The sequence below is a fragment of the Patiria miniata genome, unplaced genomic scaffold, assembly GCF_015706575.1.
Source record: "Patiria miniata isolate m_02_andy unplaced genomic scaffold, ASM1570657v1 HiC_scaffold_20, whole genome shotgun sequence".
NCBI classification, from domain to species: Eukaryota; Metazoa; Echinodermata; class Asteroidea; order Valvatida; family Asterinidae; genus Patiria; species Patiria miniata.
The window spans coordinates 4,312,233-4,331,127 of record NW_024037059.1 but is presented as its reverse complement, the minus strand read 5'-3'; the positions used below and the strand labels follow the sequence as shown (position 1 = coordinate 4,331,127).

General features: G+C 39.5%; 1 protein-coding gene across 4 annotated transcripts; it reads right to left on the bottom strand.

The window, feature by feature from the left end:
* Nucleotides 1-1,160: 1,160 nt before the first annotated feature.
* On the bottom strand, nt 1,161-18,699 carry LOC119727654 (SLAIN motif-containing protein 2-like). Of its 4 annotated transcripts, XM_038199644.1 has the most exons (9): nt 18,062-18,696; nt 11,459-11,607; nt 9,905-9,979; nt 9,056-9,286; nt 8,303-8,533; nt 6,969-7,070; nt 5,944-6,322; nt 3,911-4,010; nt 1,553-1,720 (listed from the first exon to the last, which is right to left on the bottom strand). In XM_038199644.1, exons 1-8 carry the CDS (start codon nt 18,397-18,399, stop codon nt 3,950-3,952), a joined length of 1,566 nt encoding a protein of 521 aa, XP_038055572.1. In that variant the 5' UTR covers nt 18,400-18,696; the 3' UTR covers nt 1,553-1,720; nt 3,911-3,949. The 4 variants fall into 4 exon arrangements, with proteins under 4 accessions (XP_038055570.1, XP_038055573.1, XP_038055572.1 ...); XM_038199642.1 differs by lacking the exon at nt 3,911-4,010 and having other exon boundaries at nt 1,161-1,720; XM_038199643.1 differs by lacking the exon at nt 1,553-1,720 and having other exon boundaries at nt 3,406-4,010; nt 18,062-18,697.
* Nucleotides 18,700-18,895: the final 196 nt, after the last annotated feature.

Here is an 18,895-nt window from a genome sequence, read left to right as displayed (position 1 = left end):
ATTTAACAGCCCAACAATTTTTCTACTGCACTTTTTTGTTCCACCTGAATTGTTGTATTTGCAATTTTGGACAAGCAAAGGTACAACATCGCGTATGCAAACACACACTCTTTGTTTTGCGCACACCTGAATGTGGTTTGAGTCAGTATTTTAAGCTCCGGCTATGTAGTTGCAATGAATATAAATACTGCAGCTTTATAAATACATGTACAAGGAGGTAAAAGAATGATTAAACCTTTACATTGTGTTAATGCAGTTACAGCAAAATTAGTTGAATGAAAATAGTGAGGAATGACCAGTTTGTCTCCTACCAATATATGCATAGATATGGTTTGGCATCAACTCAAGAATAGTTAGTAATAAAGCCACCCACATGTCACCAAGGACTCCGTGCACGAACAGTAAACGGTGCTTTTTGACTTTACGGAAAGCCCCAGTTGTTCACGCGCGAATGGTGTGAAGTACGTACGACCTATTTTGAATGCGCATAAACATGTAGCATCATTGAGTGTGAGACGTTCGCTCGTTCCCACCATCCAAACTAGGCGCTGGGAAGGGTTAGCTGCTGGAAGGGTTAGCCCTTCCCAGCGCACACCCTGTTTGGATGGTGGGTACGAGCGAATGTCAGGCGCAGTCAGCAATGTCCCTAAGCATCCCTTTGTAACCGTTGCGATGATAATTGTGTATGGAGTCCATGTCATTATGGTAAGCTATTTGACTTTGGACCTGAAGTTAGTAACAATATGCAAAGAATAAGATGACCAACAGGGCCCAATTCATGGAGTTGCTTTTCAGGACACCTGCCCAGTTAATGTACTCGCCAAGTATCCATTAGTCGTGAAGCAAATTACAAGTAATAAAAGCTGCACAGAATTCAAGTTGGAAACCTGTTTTCTTTGTGATCTTTAATTTTTTTTTTTCATTTATGCTTGCTCATCAACTTTCATGAAAATGGCCCCAGGTCTAGTTCACCATGGGACTAATTTGTCTCCTACATATGAACTTATACAGAAAGGATTTTGAGTCAATCACGAGTCAATCATGAGTCAATAGTGAGTCAATCACGAGTCAATCACAAGTCAAATCCTAAAGCCTGCCGCACACCTTTCTGACTTTAACAGTTCACTGGATCACCGTACCCTCTCCCCCCCCCCCCCCTCCATTAAGGAGACCCCAACATTAACCGCACACATGCCCGGCCACATGATGATCAGTCACATGATGACAAAATGGTAACCGTCAATGTTACTTCCTTTGTGAATCTGATTGGTAAAACATAAATATCACGTCCGATGAAATCGGAGTGCTGCCCGCACACCTTTCTGGTCAGACCTTGCCGGTGACATCCGGTGAAATTGGATGCGAAAGAAATCAAACAGGTTTGATGTCAGCCGGTCGCAGGGTGTACATTCAGATCGGTCTGATTTATCAGCGCACACCTCTCCAATCTGACGTCCGATAGCCCGATGATCCGGTGAACCGGTAAAATCGGAAAGGTATGCAGTGGGTTTTTGCTTGAGACTACTACATGTAGATGACATGTGATTGACTTATAATTTACAACTCTGACAAACAGGCAATCTTTACGTCTCCCTTTACGTTAGATTTGTGATGCCTTTCTTGCTGGAAGGAAAAGAAATTGAGTAGTCATCATCAATAGCAACCGTCTTTCCAAGCATCGTCCTTTGACTTTGAAGATCTCCGTGGCATTGTTAATGAGCTAGAGAGACAGAGAGGCAAGAAGGATGGCAGCAAAGAGGAAAGAAAATAAAAGGTTAGTGTTAGTTTTGATTATAAGATTAACATGTATAGAAAATGATGACAAAAATTGAGGAGTATAAATTCAAAGGGCAATTATTAGAATGCTACTGTGTTGACAAATATAAAACTGAAATATTAGCATTAGTATTCATAAACGCATACTGATTGAGATATAGTATATTGCAATTACCTTTTGGAATAAAAAAACACCAAACTTTTAGAATATTAAATACCACATCGTATTTTAACTTGTTTAGTTTTTGTCTGTTATGAAATAAAGGGCCGTTTAAATCTTCATGACTTAGTGTGCGTCATATATCCCTTCTTAACATTATTTCAAAGAAGTTCTCATCAACAGCACTAAAACATCGGTCGCATGGTAGCTTATCCGATACTGAACTGTATTAAGTTGATTTATACTGACGATTCTTTTGAGGCTTTTTGAGCCAATTTTTTTTTAATATCCTAAGTTTGGAATATTTTATTCAACATGTACTATTGCAAATTTCATATAACTGGCATTTTACAACGCGCACGTTATCTAATTTTTGACAAGAAAGACAACTATTTTTAACATGACCCTGATTTGTTTTTGTACAGCTGCTATTATTGCCAAATACCGCAAAAAGCCAAATTGATTTGTGCACCGTAATGTTAAGTAAGTAATTAATGCAAAATTTATGCTGCTTTACTATATGTATTGCAATACTGGCTATTTGTGCATTTTTTTCCTTCAAATTACAAAACAAAAAAGAAACCAATATACTAATAATAATGATAAACAGCGTCTTGAAGAAATGTGAAAGTAAACGAAAGTTTTTCCACAAGACTGTGTATGTATAAATTATACACGGTTGTACAACACAGTAAAAATAAGTATTATTAAATTAACAACTTAACACATTCATTTCAAGCATCTTTTCTTTTGCCTTTTTTTCTTGATTAGACAGTGTTATTGATTAAGTTTGCATTCTCTTAGTGTGTTACTTTGTTATTTTATTGCAGGCAGCAAGCACTTGCTTTGGTTAGTTTACAGCGTGTTAGTCGCTTGACGTTTGCTCATAAAGGGTTTCGCTTCAGTTGGACACCAATCTTCGTCTGAGGACCTCCGTACATTGTTCATGTTCGTACTGAAGTTTCAGTTGATAACAAGTTAGTGAAGAACTTCAAATAACTGATGATCAGTTATATTTCTCTTCATCCATATGGGGTTTTGAATCGGGTGCTAATTTCATGGCATTGCTTAACGGTTTGCAGAAAATATTGCCTCAAACTGTGCAAGTCATAAGCGTTTTTCATTGAGTAGATGTGTGATCGCTTGCACATGCATGAAGATTTCTTTTATTTGGGGCACAATGATAAATAAATACTTCCTCAGAGGCTAGAGTGCTCTTTGTTGTGCTACCTGCTTAAGCCCACTGCACTCGAGAGCTACATGTACGTGCTGAGCAAAAAAGTCATTTGAGGCCGTTTACTCAGTACATAGCTCACAAAATATCCCTGTGTGCAGTAAATTTTCTGCTGAGTTTTCTGCCTCACGAGGCCGTGAAGCAAATATCTATCCTGTTTGAGTTTTTCGCCTTGCGAGGTAAAAAACTCACCGCACATGCCGTATGTGGTCAACATTGGCTACTTAATTGTTCTGCTCAGTACGTACCTCAGGTTGACCGCACACGGTGAGTTTTTAAAATCAAACAGAATAGATATTTGCCTCATGGCCTCGCAAGGCAGAAAACTCGGCAAAAAATGACTGTACACGATGATATATTGTGAGCTACATGCTGAACAAACGGCCTCGAATGACTTTTTGCTCAGAACGTAGCTCTCCTGTGCTTTACAGTCTCTGTGACACTGACAGAGGCACTGTTACCAGAAATTTGTGTGCTCAGCAGCACCATGAAATTGGGTCCAGAGGACTCTGTCGGCAAAGGCAGGCGTTCTACCCTTAGTGAGAAAGAATCTTACGATGCTTCCTTTACATGTATGCTGTTCACTGGATCACAATATACCAAAACTACCAGTTTATCCTTATTTCAACAGCAGTGTGCCTTGAAGCTTTATACATTTTCCTCACCAACTGGGATACACCATAAATCTCACAGATAAGCACCGACACAACACAAAGACAAAAGATGTGATATGGAATCACCTGGGTACCCCGGCTGGCGATCTATCAGCCAAAAAAGGGTTACAATTCTGACTGCTGGGACTCTCTATATGCAGGTTCCCTCACTGTTGGACTGTCCCCCCTGAAAATAGAATGGGCATCTAACATTGCACTGAAGATTTATACATTGCAGATACATTGTAAATATACAAGTATACCTGTAGTTCATCTTGACAAACGATCAACAGACATACACAGTTGCCCACATACACAGAAAATAATCTCAATTTTCATTTTCCTTTTTAAGAAATAAGCACAAATAATCCAAAAAATGGTATTGATTTATTGATTTTTTGAGTTGTGTCTTCTTTCAAATTTGGGATGCTTTCTACTACAGTTTCATCTTTTTATCAATTTCATAATTTTTGCAATTGGACTGTTCTTTGAGCTCACGCAAATTTTAACAAACTTATGCCATTTCCGAAGCGACTGGAAAAAGGAAAACTTCATTGTTTTTGCACAAAACTAGCAGACTGAACCAGGCCATACCTCAACAGTTCAAAAAGTTTGTTAGTCTGTCGTTGCATATAATTTTCTTTTTTTCTTAATTTCTGAGGTTTCTTTTCAAAACCTGTCAGACTTTTGTTTATAATCTCTGGTTTTCTCCCATAAAATTTTTTAATTCATTTCAAAGATGGCCCGCAGAATAAATAAAGCACCCTTCATGTTAAACCACATATTCCGTACATGTAAATAAAGCAGAACATCTAACTTTTGCATGCAGCTTTACAGACAAAATTACAACCTACATCTACAGAAACACTTAAGATAGCTATCTACAAAACATAAGTTACACAAGTACATTCTTGCACATTGCGAATAATTTACAGTAACTGAGTTGTAGAAATTGCTGTTTAAATTCAGAACCTGATGTCTACACTTTGAAGCCACTGTCACTCTGAACAAAATCTGTACAAACATTGTACAAACACAAAATTATACAATTATTACAAAATCACTAACTTGTTGATGACATTTTACATGAGATAATGTGCGCTCTACTCCAACGCTTGCCATCTATTCTCAATACAAATGTTTCACAGATGACGATATAAATATTCTTCCTTGGCTAGTACTTGCAATTTGTTCTCAAACCCAATGTTACCTCGAATGTCACTATACCCAATCAGTGACATCTGCTTCCTTTTTTATGTATGGACAGACAGTTGTACAAGTCAAAACGAGTTACATTTGCATAATGCAAAAAAAAATTGAAATCAGTACACATGCGCTGACACTTTGTATTACCACAGTGCAGTGCCAAACTCAACATGCACACTATTACATAACATCATTTCAACCACAAGGCGGCATGCAAACAACATATTTCTGTTTGCAGATTCAATCATCAAAATGCAAATACAGTCATAAAAAAACAACATCAGTTAAACCTAAAATAGTTTCATCTAATGTATTAAATATTTCCCATAATCATGGAATATATGTCCAAATCCCAGTTCGAAAATGGGCAAAGGGATTAAAAATAATAAAATAGAATCTTTACAGCGTTTTCTCTGAATTTGTATTTGTCAAATCATTTCAAATCATTTAACGTCGGTGAAGGGCAAAACCTAATTTGATTCAAAGCATTTCCATCTGATATTTATCTTAATGATTAGGTTTTAAGTATCATTCCCCCCCCCCAAGAAGTATGGAGTATTTGACAATAGCCTGCCAGGGCCCAATTTTACAGCGCTGCTAAACACACAAATTTGCTTAGCACAAGAAAGTCTGGCTTATAAAAGCAGGTTACCAGCCAAAACTCCATGTGATTTTCATGCTAAGCAAACAACAGCTGAATACTAATCACAAGCAATATATGTGCCTAGCAGCGCCGTGAAATTGGCCCTTGGTGGCTGGGTTGAACTATTCAAAACTTTTCCTAGAAGTGTTCCTTACAACATTCCCCAATTCTTCAGGCATGCTTCATAAATGCAATAACCTGAAATAAAAATCACACAATGAGCAATATGAAATCACAGCTTTTTAAGAGATTATTTCATCCGTTATCTTACCTCCTGTTCCCAGGTATGAGCATCTGTGAGCGTGGGGAGAGAACGGCCGAGCGCGGTCTGGGAATACCGCTCCGCTCGGCCGAGGCACTGGACCTGACTGGTATCCCGCTCCGCTGGGGTGAAGCGTTCCGCAGCTTGCTCGGGGAGGGCTGCTTGAGGGCGCCGGCCTTGCCCGCGGCCGGCATGGATCGCGTCGGGGAGGGACTGGTAGGGTGTTTCAGTCTGGACTCTGGCTGGTCAGAGTGGTTGGTTGTCGTAGGGGTCGGGGTGGTGGTGGGGGAGGGGGCTGGTTGGGGAGCCGGGGTTGTGGGGCTACTGGTCTCCTTGGTGTACGTGCGGTTGAGGTTCGGTAGGCTGCCCTTGTGAACTGCTTGCCTTTCTGTGTATTGGAAACCAAAGGTCAAGGACATTAGGTATCAAGGCCCATCATTAATTTCTAAAAGAAAGAGTTAACAATACAGAACGAGCTTTGGTAAAACTCTTATTACCTTGGCACAACAAAATATTACAAGTAAAAAAAGCAGACAAAGACAACTTATTAAAAAAGAGCAACAGTCAAACTTGGTAGTGCACAACTTTTCCATAAAATGCAAATGCGCAAAAAGGAAGCATTTATGTTTAACAGAGATTTCAGCACAAAAATGCAGCTTTATTCAATGGAAGTATTTGACTCAAAATAGCAACCAAAAAACAAAAAGAAATTGTCAAAAAGTGTCCAGAGCACCAACACAAATAAACAAAAGAGTGTTCTAGCCATTAAATCCTTTTGGATTCAACAGACTCCAATAGCTGTCACACCATACAGGACTCAGCAGGTGTTTCTAAATTACTTGGAGCATGCAGGGTTGGGGGTTAAGGTCAAGGGTGAAATCTGTTTTGATGTCGGTGTCCCTGAAATGAACCGCCATGCACCAGGAACAAATGGCTAGGTAGCCCTAGTCTTCTGAAGAAAAAAAAATGGAATCTCAATTTCATTCTGCAGAGCTGACTTACAGGCTAGTCACACATCCAACGCACACACTTACCAAGCGCGAGTTTCTGCAACTCGGCAATGGTGATACTGTCCCCATTATCTGAAGTGTGATTGGGCGTCATCTTTGCTCCGTAACTATATCTACGAGTATCCCCTGTGTGGTAGACAGGGTGAGGGAAGGGGGAAGGGAAGGGAGAAGGGAGGTGGGGAAGGCGGAAGGGCAGGCAGGTTGAAAATGGATGGCAGATGATTAAATGAGATAATTAGTTGTTAAGGGAATGAGTAAAGGCTGGTTCTTAGATGCAGAAAAACTGACAGAAATTGGTAAAACCGCAGCAAGTATTTGTGCTCCCAATTTGAATACGCACTCCAACTTTGCTGAAATACCGCATTTTGATGCATCAGATTTGCTTCACGTGTGCACGAAAACTGACCAAGCCTTTACTCGCGGGCCAAATGAAATAACAGAAACAGGTTGGCAAATGATAACATGACTTCTCAATATGAAGTTGTATGTAAATATGAATGGCGAATATTCTAAATAAAATGTGTTTACCTGGCATGATAAAGAAAAACAAAAACTTTTGATGAAATTAATGGTTGGGTATGCTGATCTGCATTTGTTTTTTTTAACAGGGTTCTTCTGTACGCAAGATATAAATACAAACCCTGAAACCAATCGCTTGTTGACGATCACTTGTTGGCTGTAACTTTTTGCTAGTTATTGGTTTAGTGGTGAGCGTAAGATGGGTTTTATAGGAGAGCAGGTACACATGATATGAACCAAAACCTGTGGGCTGTCATGTTGGTATGTTAATGCTTGTTATAAATGTTAAGTTTCTGTCATGGACTGATGGACGTTATTCTGTGGAAGGGATACTTTTGATCCGATTTATTTCAAAAGTTGTCACTAATTCTTCCAAAACATATCGAGTGAGTACATTTTCACTTTTGAACTTAAAAGCTCTTAAAATGCTTAAAGTGACATCAATTCGTGCACAAATCTGCTTTTAGAATTGAACAGCTACAGTTGTAACTGAGTAAACCACAGAGCAACCACAAGTCAGACCTCAATTAAAAAGGGACGAACAAAGACAAAGGAATACCTCAACCTGTTTAACCTTAACATGACTGGCAGACTTGTGATTGACTTGTGATGATTTTTTTAATTGACTTGTGATGACTTGTGACAGACTTATGATAGGCTTGTGATTAAGTCGATCACAACTTTGTCAGAAGAGCCTTGCCACTCTGTCATCAAATGTAAAGACATGGTTGAAATAAACTGTAATCTGAATCTGATGACAACTCTGAAATTCCTGCAACTAGTACTACAGTACCATCTGCAAAAATAAGGACTACAGTTTTCAGCTTCTCTCTTCCTACCTTCAACTTTCTTGATTCTCTCCAGCGAGGGCCTCCTCCGTACCACGTTCGACGTCTTGGCGTTGGCCTCGGTGTGGGTTTCCTGGAACTCCTCCCTATCGGCGTTGCTGCCGTGGCTGTTGGTCCGTGAGGCTGGCTTGTGGAGAGTGTTCTCTGAGGAGGCTGGCGAGACGCCCGTGGTGGCCCTCCGCGGGGAGTTGGAGGGTGATTGATGCATGGCTTGTCGCAAACCTGAATGCAAGGAGGTAATTTATAAAAAAGGGAGCTGAACGGAGATGTTGCACAGATACACCTGTGAACTGACTATTCGTAAAGGACCAAAATAGTTTTGAGGAGAACCAGCCATCACCTTTTTCTCAGATGAAGGTAATTGCGTATGGACCAGAAGTTGTTTATAGAACTGTTTTCTATAAGCTCCTATATTTTACTCTCTTAATGGCAAAAGCCTCACATTGCATATCCTTGATCCTTGTTGCCTCATGAAATGAATACAGCTAAGAAAAGTTTATAACTTTATTTCAATTGTTCAAATGCACTGAGGGTAATGGCAGCTATCGCAATGGCAGATTTCTTCATTGATAATTACTTGAATTCAGCAATTCAGCCATTTCTTAACTCAGACCAAAGTCTGGTGCTGTGCTACTACAGACTGTGAGCCTCTCCACAAAGCGACCCTGTTGGTGCATGAGGAGTAAATAGACACCCGATCACAGCCACCTTCAACTGTTTAAAATCATATGTTTCACAACTCACTTTCCTCCTGCATCTTGGCCAGTATCTGCACATCGGTGACATCCTCCAGCTTGCTGTAGCCCAGCTCCTCGCCGGACTTCCTATCCCCACTGATCCGCCTTTCTCTCTCCCGTCGCTCTGTCTCCCCTTTCCTCCTTGGTGTGGTGTTGGACTGGTAGGGGAAGTGGGTGGGCGCACCGGTGGCGGGATGGATGGAGGTCGGTGAGGGGGACGGGGAGTTGTCTAGTCGGCCTGGGCAACAACAAGAGAGAGAGAAAGAAATTGCAAAAACATCTTGATTACAAAAACATCTTGATAACAAAAATAATCTTATTAGAAATTTACTGTTTTCGCACTGTTTATAAAACTTAACAGACCCTTGTCAACTCAACCATATCAAATCTTGTGCCGACAATCTGTAACTTTCCCATACTGTCATGTGTCGATTGTCGATTAAAGATTTTCCCCTCATTAATAGCAAGTTCTAAGGTTTGTAGGAAGAGTAAATAGCGTAGCTGATGAATTGTAGTGGTTAAATTGAATTGCCTGGGGAAGTGTGGCCTAGTGGTTAGGGTTTGTGACTCATGATCAGAGGGTCAGGGGTTCGAATCCATATAGATACGTTATGTTGTGTCCTTGGGCAAGCCACTTCACCCCCACTTGCCTCTCTCCACCCAGGAGTATAAATGGGTACCGGCATTAGATAAGGCTGCGATAGACTAGCATCGCGTCCAGAAGGAATAGAAATATTCTCAGTCATTTCATGCTACTGAAACCGGAGATAAACGCCAGCCTGATCAGCCACAATGGCTCATGCCAGATTTTACTTTTAACTACTAAATTGAAATGCCAGCAAACCCCTGTACTAACCTACTCCGACAGATGCATCAACCATCACTGGCTGTTGAATGACCAGAGCATTAGGTCCCATGCTGTTTCGTTGAGCTGTTTAAAAAAAAAACGGGGGAAAAATAGGATCTGATGTTAAAGGTGAACTTATGTTTCCAGGAACCATTAAAAAAAATAATACAAAATATCTGATTAGGCATCTGCAAAAAAAAAGACAACAGGGTTCGTAGAAACGCTGTACTAATTCTGAACATATCTTCCCACATCATGACCACTATAAAAACTACAGTAAATACTAAATTATAAATAAATATCCAAAATCAACAACTTGCAAGTCCAACTACATTGTACTTTAATTTAACTTTGCAGCCAAGTTTATTCCTTAACTTCCTCGGTATTTTTTATTGAAAACTTCCTTAAATCGAAAAAAAAAAAAATCGTTCACAGTGTCGACTCTGCAGGAAGCCAATTGTGCATCCCAGGGGCAATTACAAGTTTGATCAAAGTTGTTTTTCCCAAAAACAATCTCAGTGGATTTTGAGGTGTCTGGCAGGGTCGGGTTAATGCAGGAAGAATCATTTTTATACAAACATCACACTGGCTACATGTGTGTACATGCACATGTATGCCAGAAGTTCACAGGGAGGCCATATGTATGGGGCAGGCTAACCTACGATTTTTAACTGCGTTTTTTTTTTTGACAGGAAAATTATTAGCATAATCTGGGGCCCCTGGTTTATTGTGTTTATTTTTCAATCTGCTGAGCTGGCACGTGTCAAGTGCAGGGAGGCATACCAGACAGGGCAAGATGCCACACATGCCCCATAAAGCACAGGAAGAGTGCCAAGATATGGAATAGCTGGGATAAGCACGAAGTACCGGTAGATATCTACGGACAGACGTTTTCTTATCTTAATTAGCACTGCGTCACAACTGTTGTGTCAAACTGAGTGAAAGCTCAGTGAGTGAAAAACATGTATAAATTTTGTCTGCAGGCATTGGTTCATGCCACTAGGCACTGAAAATATGACACCATGAAATTAGGTCTCCTCAAAATACAGGATTTTATGCCAATGCTACCGTCTAAATTAGTGTTTATTGTACATTATGTACATGCCAACATATCCCAAGGAGCATGAGCACTTAGTTAATTTAGGGCCGACGTGTATATATGTGTTTCATTTTCCTTGTTCACATTCAGAAAGAATAAACTTTCAAAGCGCATTTCAGTTTTATAAGATGTTTGGTACTCATAACAGGAAAAGGCATTCTGAAACAAGTGATGCACATGATGTATGTTTATATCTTCAGGAATGATCTGATTACATACTTGTTCCCCCACCCCCAATTACAGATAAGAAAGACCATGAACAACTTCAAAAATGACAGAAAGTATATGCAAGCCATGACCATCCGATTAATTCAATTTAGGCTACATGTATGTGTTGTTTATTTCTTTATGCATTCCGGCAGCAATGTCAGGGAAGGGGTGCACAGCCCTAGAGACTTGTCCCTCCCTCCCTGGTCTCCCCCCTTTATACTTATTGGTAAAATCCCAGGTCACACTTCATGTACCTCTTGACAGTTCATCTAGTTTGGCTTGGAGCGACCTCTTGGCCGATTCCATTTCTTCACTGGGGTGATCTAGGTCTTGCCGAATCCAGTCGTAGACGTTGATGGATCTTTCCTCGGGCGTGAGTGCCCTTAAGGGGGATACGTACAACCTAGGTGATGGAAAGACGGGGAAAAAAGACAATTATGAATAACATAGTTGCCCATTAGCACTTGTATTGTGGATTTGTAAAAAGTAACAATAGTAAAATTAATGAATTGTACATTGAACCACAATTCGCCCTTTTGGCCGTGAGAGTTGGATAATTAAAATAAACAAATACATGAAACTATCTTTACTCCCTTAATTTTTCATAAAAACCACACAGCACTGCTGGAGATGTTTTGAGCAGTATCAGGAACGATTTTAGGCAGAACATGTACCAACAGGTTAACCCAATTTACATGTATGTATATGTGCAACGTGTCTTCCATTTTGACGTGATGCACTTAAAAGCTACCATCAGTTATCATCATGCTCTGGCGCCTACAAGTACATGTAACCCACAAAACTCTGATTAGAAATGACAAGCGCGTTTCAGTAATTAACAGCAATTATTTAGAACGTGTAACCAGCAAGCCTGCGTTCAGGACGATGATGTTATTATATTTACATCAATGCACTGACAACTCTTTTTAATGACAAGAATTACACTGCCTGCATATTCTGCAAGTCTATCATGTATGCATTGCTACTTGTTGTACCATATGTGCAGACACGGTAGAGGCATGTGATACGGTTGCAACTAATGTTTCATTTGAGCCCAAGTGAAGGGCAAGGCAAGATAAACATTGTATACATGTCTGTTTGCGTCATATGGTTGGTGTAGCGGTACTTTCCTCGCCTTCCACCGCTGTGACCCAGGTTCGACTCCTGCCTGGGCCAATATGCGGATTGGGTTTTCAGTCGCTTCTTGATTCCGTGGGTTTTCCTCAGAATATTATACTGGGATTTTCCTCCCACATCTGAAACTGTAATTTACTGGGCCCCATTGGATACCAGTGGATTCCAATGAATGGGCCACCCAGTTAAAATAAGAGCTAAATAAATTAAACAAATAAATATAAATGTGTATTCACAATATGTACAGGATGTGTATACATGAATATCGTGTGGTAGTGTTCATGTAGTACTGCTGTACATGTACATGTATGTGCACCAGATGAACAGTCCTCCATTTTTGCCAGATAGTAATTAATGTAAACAACACCATGTTAACATGGATGTATAATCAACGACAGCCAATTTAATTACAGATATCGCATGCGCAGTACGGCTGTCATTTTACATGTACCTGGTATGTTCATGTATGTTCATGTGTGAAAGGCAATTAAAAAGTCACTCTGCAGCCCCATCATTGACTTATTGATTTGGACAAGGACAACAGACAAGCATATGCAAAGAGTTACTGCGCAGAACATAAAATTCCAGCTCATCTGTTTTATCACGTTTATCACTCCAGACTACCAGCACACTCTGGGCAAAAGAGGCAAATTGCACAGAAAGGAAATAAGCTGTAGTCATTCCACAATAATCTGTCAATTTGTAAATATACCAATAGCAAAGTATTTTTCTCAAGTGCGCATTCCATAATTTAAAATGACAATGCATGTAATACCAGGAAATAAAAACAATCAATTTAAATAATCGTTTTCGAACCTGCGGAAATTTGACTAGAGCTACATGTCGAAACATGTCAGTCATTTATCACAAAATGAGGGGTGTGATTCATAGTATATATGTATTGCACATATTTGCCTACTAAGCACCGTCGATATCCATATTAATCGATTATTGGATATTATTTTGATATCGATATCGCTGATAGCAATGTGTTATTCATACCAAAATATGGAAATTTTCGATATTGAGAAATGATATTGAAAAAAATCGAAAATGCGTTAGATTATTGTCAAAACTGATCTACTGTTTGTGCTTCTACTTTGTGTTTAACGTTTGCTGTGTAATGCAATAAAACTTGGTGGCAACTTGTGATTTTGTGGCTCAAAATAAAAACATCGCAAAATGACATCGCCTTGTGCTCTGCGTTTGCTTGACATTGCAGTCTCCCCAATGTAAAACCTTAAAAGAAACCGCCCGTTCTGGACAAACTCTCAGTGCTGAGATTTGTTTTAAAAAGTTTGAGCAATATGCTCCAGAGAAAGCCGTGGAAAATTGGGACTTAACAACTTTGTTTTTGTTAAAACAAAGTGTCATCTTTATGGTCTTTAACTTTTACATGGGATAATCGATATATCGAATATTCTCAATATTGGATTTCCGATACATTGATTATTGAAAATTCCGATATCCACGGTGCTTATTTCTAACCTGTCTAAAGTTTACTGTACATGTCGCAACATGTTAGCAATTACTACAAACGAGGGGTGTGATCGCACATATTTCCTTACCACTGACAACGCCCAATTTCAAATCCCTATTTTTATCACTGTTAACATTGTTTCATAATTGTGCTGGGTCCCAGGAAAATTCAATAGGCACAAGAATTCTAGGCATGTTTGGAGAGATAGGCAGACAGTAACATAAATGGTCTGTATTCTGAAGAATGTCATTCATGACATGTGTTCATGAGGCACATGAATGTGCACATGATATACACCGTGTAGGAAACATTATCATTCCAACAGTGCACGAATACTTAAACATGTACAACATGCACACGTTCACGTGCATTGCGCATGCATTGTGCATGCAGATATTATAACAATATTTAACTTTAAAAGAGGTTGACCTTTTAGAATTTAGTATTAATTTTAAAACAAATAAATAACGGTATATAACAGGCAACAGAACTTTCAACAAGAGAGTACCAGCGTGTATTTTGGTGGAAGTCTCAGTTTCGGTGGAATATTTAATTATAACGCAACATGACAATGTTCAGCTTTTGTTAGAAGAAAGCTTTGTAACAAGTGCCAACATAACAAAATGCTTGAGTTGCTCTGGAATTATGTCCAATATCACTGCTACACTAAAAGCACAAAATCTGTAACAGTGCCATCAATAAAATAAAAAAATCTGACAAAAAAAACATTTTGTCACCATTAATTTGAAATGGCAATGTCTATGCAGACTTCAATGTGCACTGTCATAGCCTGGCAACTTTTATCACAATATCTAGATGCACCTTGTGGTAGTTTCACCAATCATCACCTGTGCACATTCAGCACACATGACAAAACAATTGGGATGGATTAACTTTTCTTAATCCATCATAAACGGGTGAATATCTCAGAGAAAAATCCAGGATGAGCCCTCTTATTAGACCAGGTATCTGTTTGTGTGTATATGTTGGTGAGGTTAGAATCCATAGGCCAAGGGTTGGACCCACAGGAAATGACATAGTCCTATTACAGGAAGCTACTCGGGAGCCCCTTGATCCTATGGGTGGCTCCGGGCGGATTCCAACAAGCCACACCTGATCAACAACTGACACTGTGACAGACATGAACACACAGGCCTAATATACACGAAATGTATGATGGACATGTACTACACATGCAGACGTTACCACATGTACAATGTACGTGTACATGTACCTGTTGGGTAGAGTACCCTCCCTCTCTGGCTCAAAGCCAACCTAGCAGTCAAAATAAATCAAGTGACTGTTTCAAACATTCGAGTGCTCCCCACTCACATAAGGCAGGATTGACTGGTGGTGATCGTTATGAAACTTGAAACAGCTATGCCTATGCTGAATCACGATTTTGCATGACACCGTCAATTTCTCTCATAACAGAGAGTTTTGGGGACCCTGCCCCTAAGGTGGTAGCAATGAAAGGTCCAAGCTCTGAACCGGTCTTTGAACTTATTTAACTGAGAAGTTTTAATAAGAGGCAAGGAGACCCAGTTTTCAAAATGGAAATGTGCTTCAGGACTACTTTTAGGGGTGATCATCTTTGGCGAGAAAACAATCCTCCAAAAGTCATTGGTTAACCCCCAAAATTATGCATCATGTCATTTCGTATAAGTTTCAGACTGAATTGGGATATCAAGATGCAAAGTTCAAAATTACACACTCTTGAAATCTATGCAAGAACAACAGTTACTTGAAACTGACAAAATATTTCGAGCAACAAACTTTGTTTTGGAAAAAAAAGTCAAGTAAGAATAAACACCTTACACCTTTTCCTTTAAATACAATACTTTTCCACAGATCAAACATGTCAGTCGAAGACTGCTAGTAAATTATCAATTGTGTGTTTTTACAATGCAACTGTGCTGGGTTAGTTATACTTCATTTTGTTTGTTTACTTTCAACATCATTTTGATGTATTCTTTATAATATTCTATGGGTTTACAATGTCCTTCTAATCATTACAGACTGTGTGTGCCAAGTGTGTTCATGACCTTCAGAAGCTTTTGAAAGAAGTGTGTCAACATCTCACAGTAATTCACTGCCAGACTATCTTGCTGTGAACCGAATACAGTATCTTGTAACATCAATTTATGCATCAACAGGAGGTACAATGTATAGATCTCTGGATTGGGTCTGTAAAAATACAATGATTATCAATGCTTTCCTTATTGGACAGCTTAACCCCTAAATCACTACACTGTTAAGTGCAAAGGTGACAAGTAGCTCACAAGGTTCACTACATACAGTATGTACCACAGTCGGCAGCGGATCCAGGGGATGCAGAGGGGGTGCCTAATTAACACCAAACAATGACTTGGAGTTCGGACTTTTGTTCTAATACAGTTGGGCAATAAAGCTTCTGCATAAGATGCCAGAAAGATTTTGCTATCAACAGGTTCATGTACCGGTACAGGTACTTTATGAACCTTTCTACATAAATGATCAGAACAAGAAAACAAAATGGGAAAATAATCAACTTTCCTTGATAACTATGTAAGTTGTACATACATGTATCCATGGGGAATAAGGTGTTTTACGGTAATATGCGCCATCTTGCTCACAGGGCAAAAAAAACACGCGTTGCTAGACGTGAGCGCATTTTGGAATGACCGCATGATGACTTACACGTAGAGGCATCAACAAAGTTTTCCATTGACGATGCGTACATAGCAACGCGTGTAAAATTGCCCCGCGGGCAAGATGACGCATATTATGGTGAAACGCCTTAATTGGAAAAACTGTGACAGAAAACGGCTTGAATATTCATGTGTACTCTGTGGGATTGTACACTACACATTGTGTACGTACATTATAACAAACGTCTAGTCTAGCCTTTTTTAACAGAACCTTTGTTGAACAATGTTAACTTTTTTTGTTGATTTTGCTATTCCTGGCATTTAATTAATGGTGGAGTATGATGGTCCCATAAAAAGGTAGACAGTGGAATCATTAGTTTAAAATTTTTGCAAGTAAAATTTCTAAAAATCCTGCAAACAAAATCCCATTTTTCTTACATTTTGGCAAATGGTATACCAAGTGAATAAAAATCCAGTATCCAGAGGTCATTTTTACCATCATTTATAGCCCCGTCCTGCAAGTGATAAATGATGGCACACAAACTTGACTACAGGAAAGAGCTAAACGAATTTGATAGAAAATAACTACAACATTTTCTGTTTGCTCCTCAGATTCTTTACATAACCACCAAAGTGGCATCAGGATATTATTCTTACCATTTTCATAATGTATTTTGTTCATGTAATTGTTTCTCACATTTTGGTCAACAAAGTGTCACTTGAAGTTTTAATGTTTCTGTTAAAATCAGTTACATTTATGAAATTTCAAATGATCATGATGATGTTAATTTTAGATTTATTAAAGGGTTATAGTTTTAATTCCATTGCACTGTTGGAAAATCCGGAAAACTAGTTTCAGTCTTTCTGTCAACTGCTTGTATTAACCCTTACTCTCTGAGGGTAGTTTACTGCATGTCAGTTGGTTATGCCAATGCCCTCCAGCTGCAGTTTATTGGCAGATAGTTTGTCTTAACAGTGAAGGCTCCAATTGGCAGGAGTTGGAGGCCCTGGAGGGTGCCTGATACTGACCAGCTGGGGGCACTCACTTTGTTATCAGAGGACTCTCATTGTTCTCTGTGGCATGTATTGGAGTGCCTGTCCAGTTACCCTTGAAATGACATGGCAGATATTGGAGGGCCATGCAAAAAACATAGGAGATTTTCTTGAGGCACATATTGGCATGCGTTGGAGGGTCTAGTAGGGTAAGGGTTAAAAAGAAATTGATGTAAAATTTTGGGAAAGATTCCCATATCTGGCCATCACTAACTTTTCCCCTCAGCATGATCAGTCAGTGACCAATCAGCCATCAGAAAGTGATGTTCTAAAAATTCAAATTTAGCAGGGAAAATATTGAAGTATTTACTAACACGACTAAGAAAACACTTAGAAATGTTCAGACCAGTCTCATAGGGTTTGTGCACAGGGTGACAAGTGATGGCCAGATATGGGAATCTTTCCAAATTGTGTAGGGCCTAATACGATTTAAATTATAATTATTGATTTAACATTTTGTAAGCCTAATTTTTGTAGACATGGTATAGGTATATCCTTGTAATGTAACTGAACAACTGACAACTGTCAAATGTAATTGTAACTGTAAGTTCATCACTCACCAACTATCTTCTTCCTCTTTCATCATGTCACTAATTTCACTGTCCAACAATTCTACACTATCATCCAGAAGACTGTAATCTGAACGATCCTTGTTCGTGGTCCCATTTTCCAAATGATTCGAGGTTCTGTCATGACTGTGGTTTGTCAATCCGTGTGAATTTGACGATGACGATATCGCCATCTTGTTCCGCACTCGAGAGTTTTGGGGTGTCGTCTGGTTTTTATCGGCACCGATTCCGACGGCCTTGTTGCGCAGCACTTCATTCTGCTTCTCCAGTTTCTTCACCAAATTCTGGAGTTTCTTTACCTCGGCTTCTGGGTCAACTTGAGTTTCCATTTCGCATAGTTTTCCGACTCAAAATCGCACACCAGGACGTGGAGAAAATGTCAACACATCGGATATCACTGGTGAATTGTGGGCCGATTAGACTTGCCAAACAGTCCGCCGCGTGCACTGTTAGCAATTCAAAAACATTAGTGTACGTGAAACATTTTCATACGATTTTTAAACTTCAACTTTTGAATCTTTTAGCATGTTTTACACATCAAAATGTCAAAACAAATGTCATAAATACCATGAACCATGGATGATGTGACATCAGCGGCAAAATCGGGATACTAGTTACTGTACAAGTTTACGTTGACTCTCGTGATCATCAAACGAGGGCGCTCTTTCGTTAAATGCGAAGAAGAAAATGTGCGTGCGCCCGATGGGGGCGTTTTAAAGCTCATTCGGTCTGTCTGTCCGTCCCATAGTCCGTCCCCAAAAATTGACCAACAGTATGGTGTTCCAAACGTTCCATCGGCGTCGCTTTTTTAAGCTCGGGCAGGGA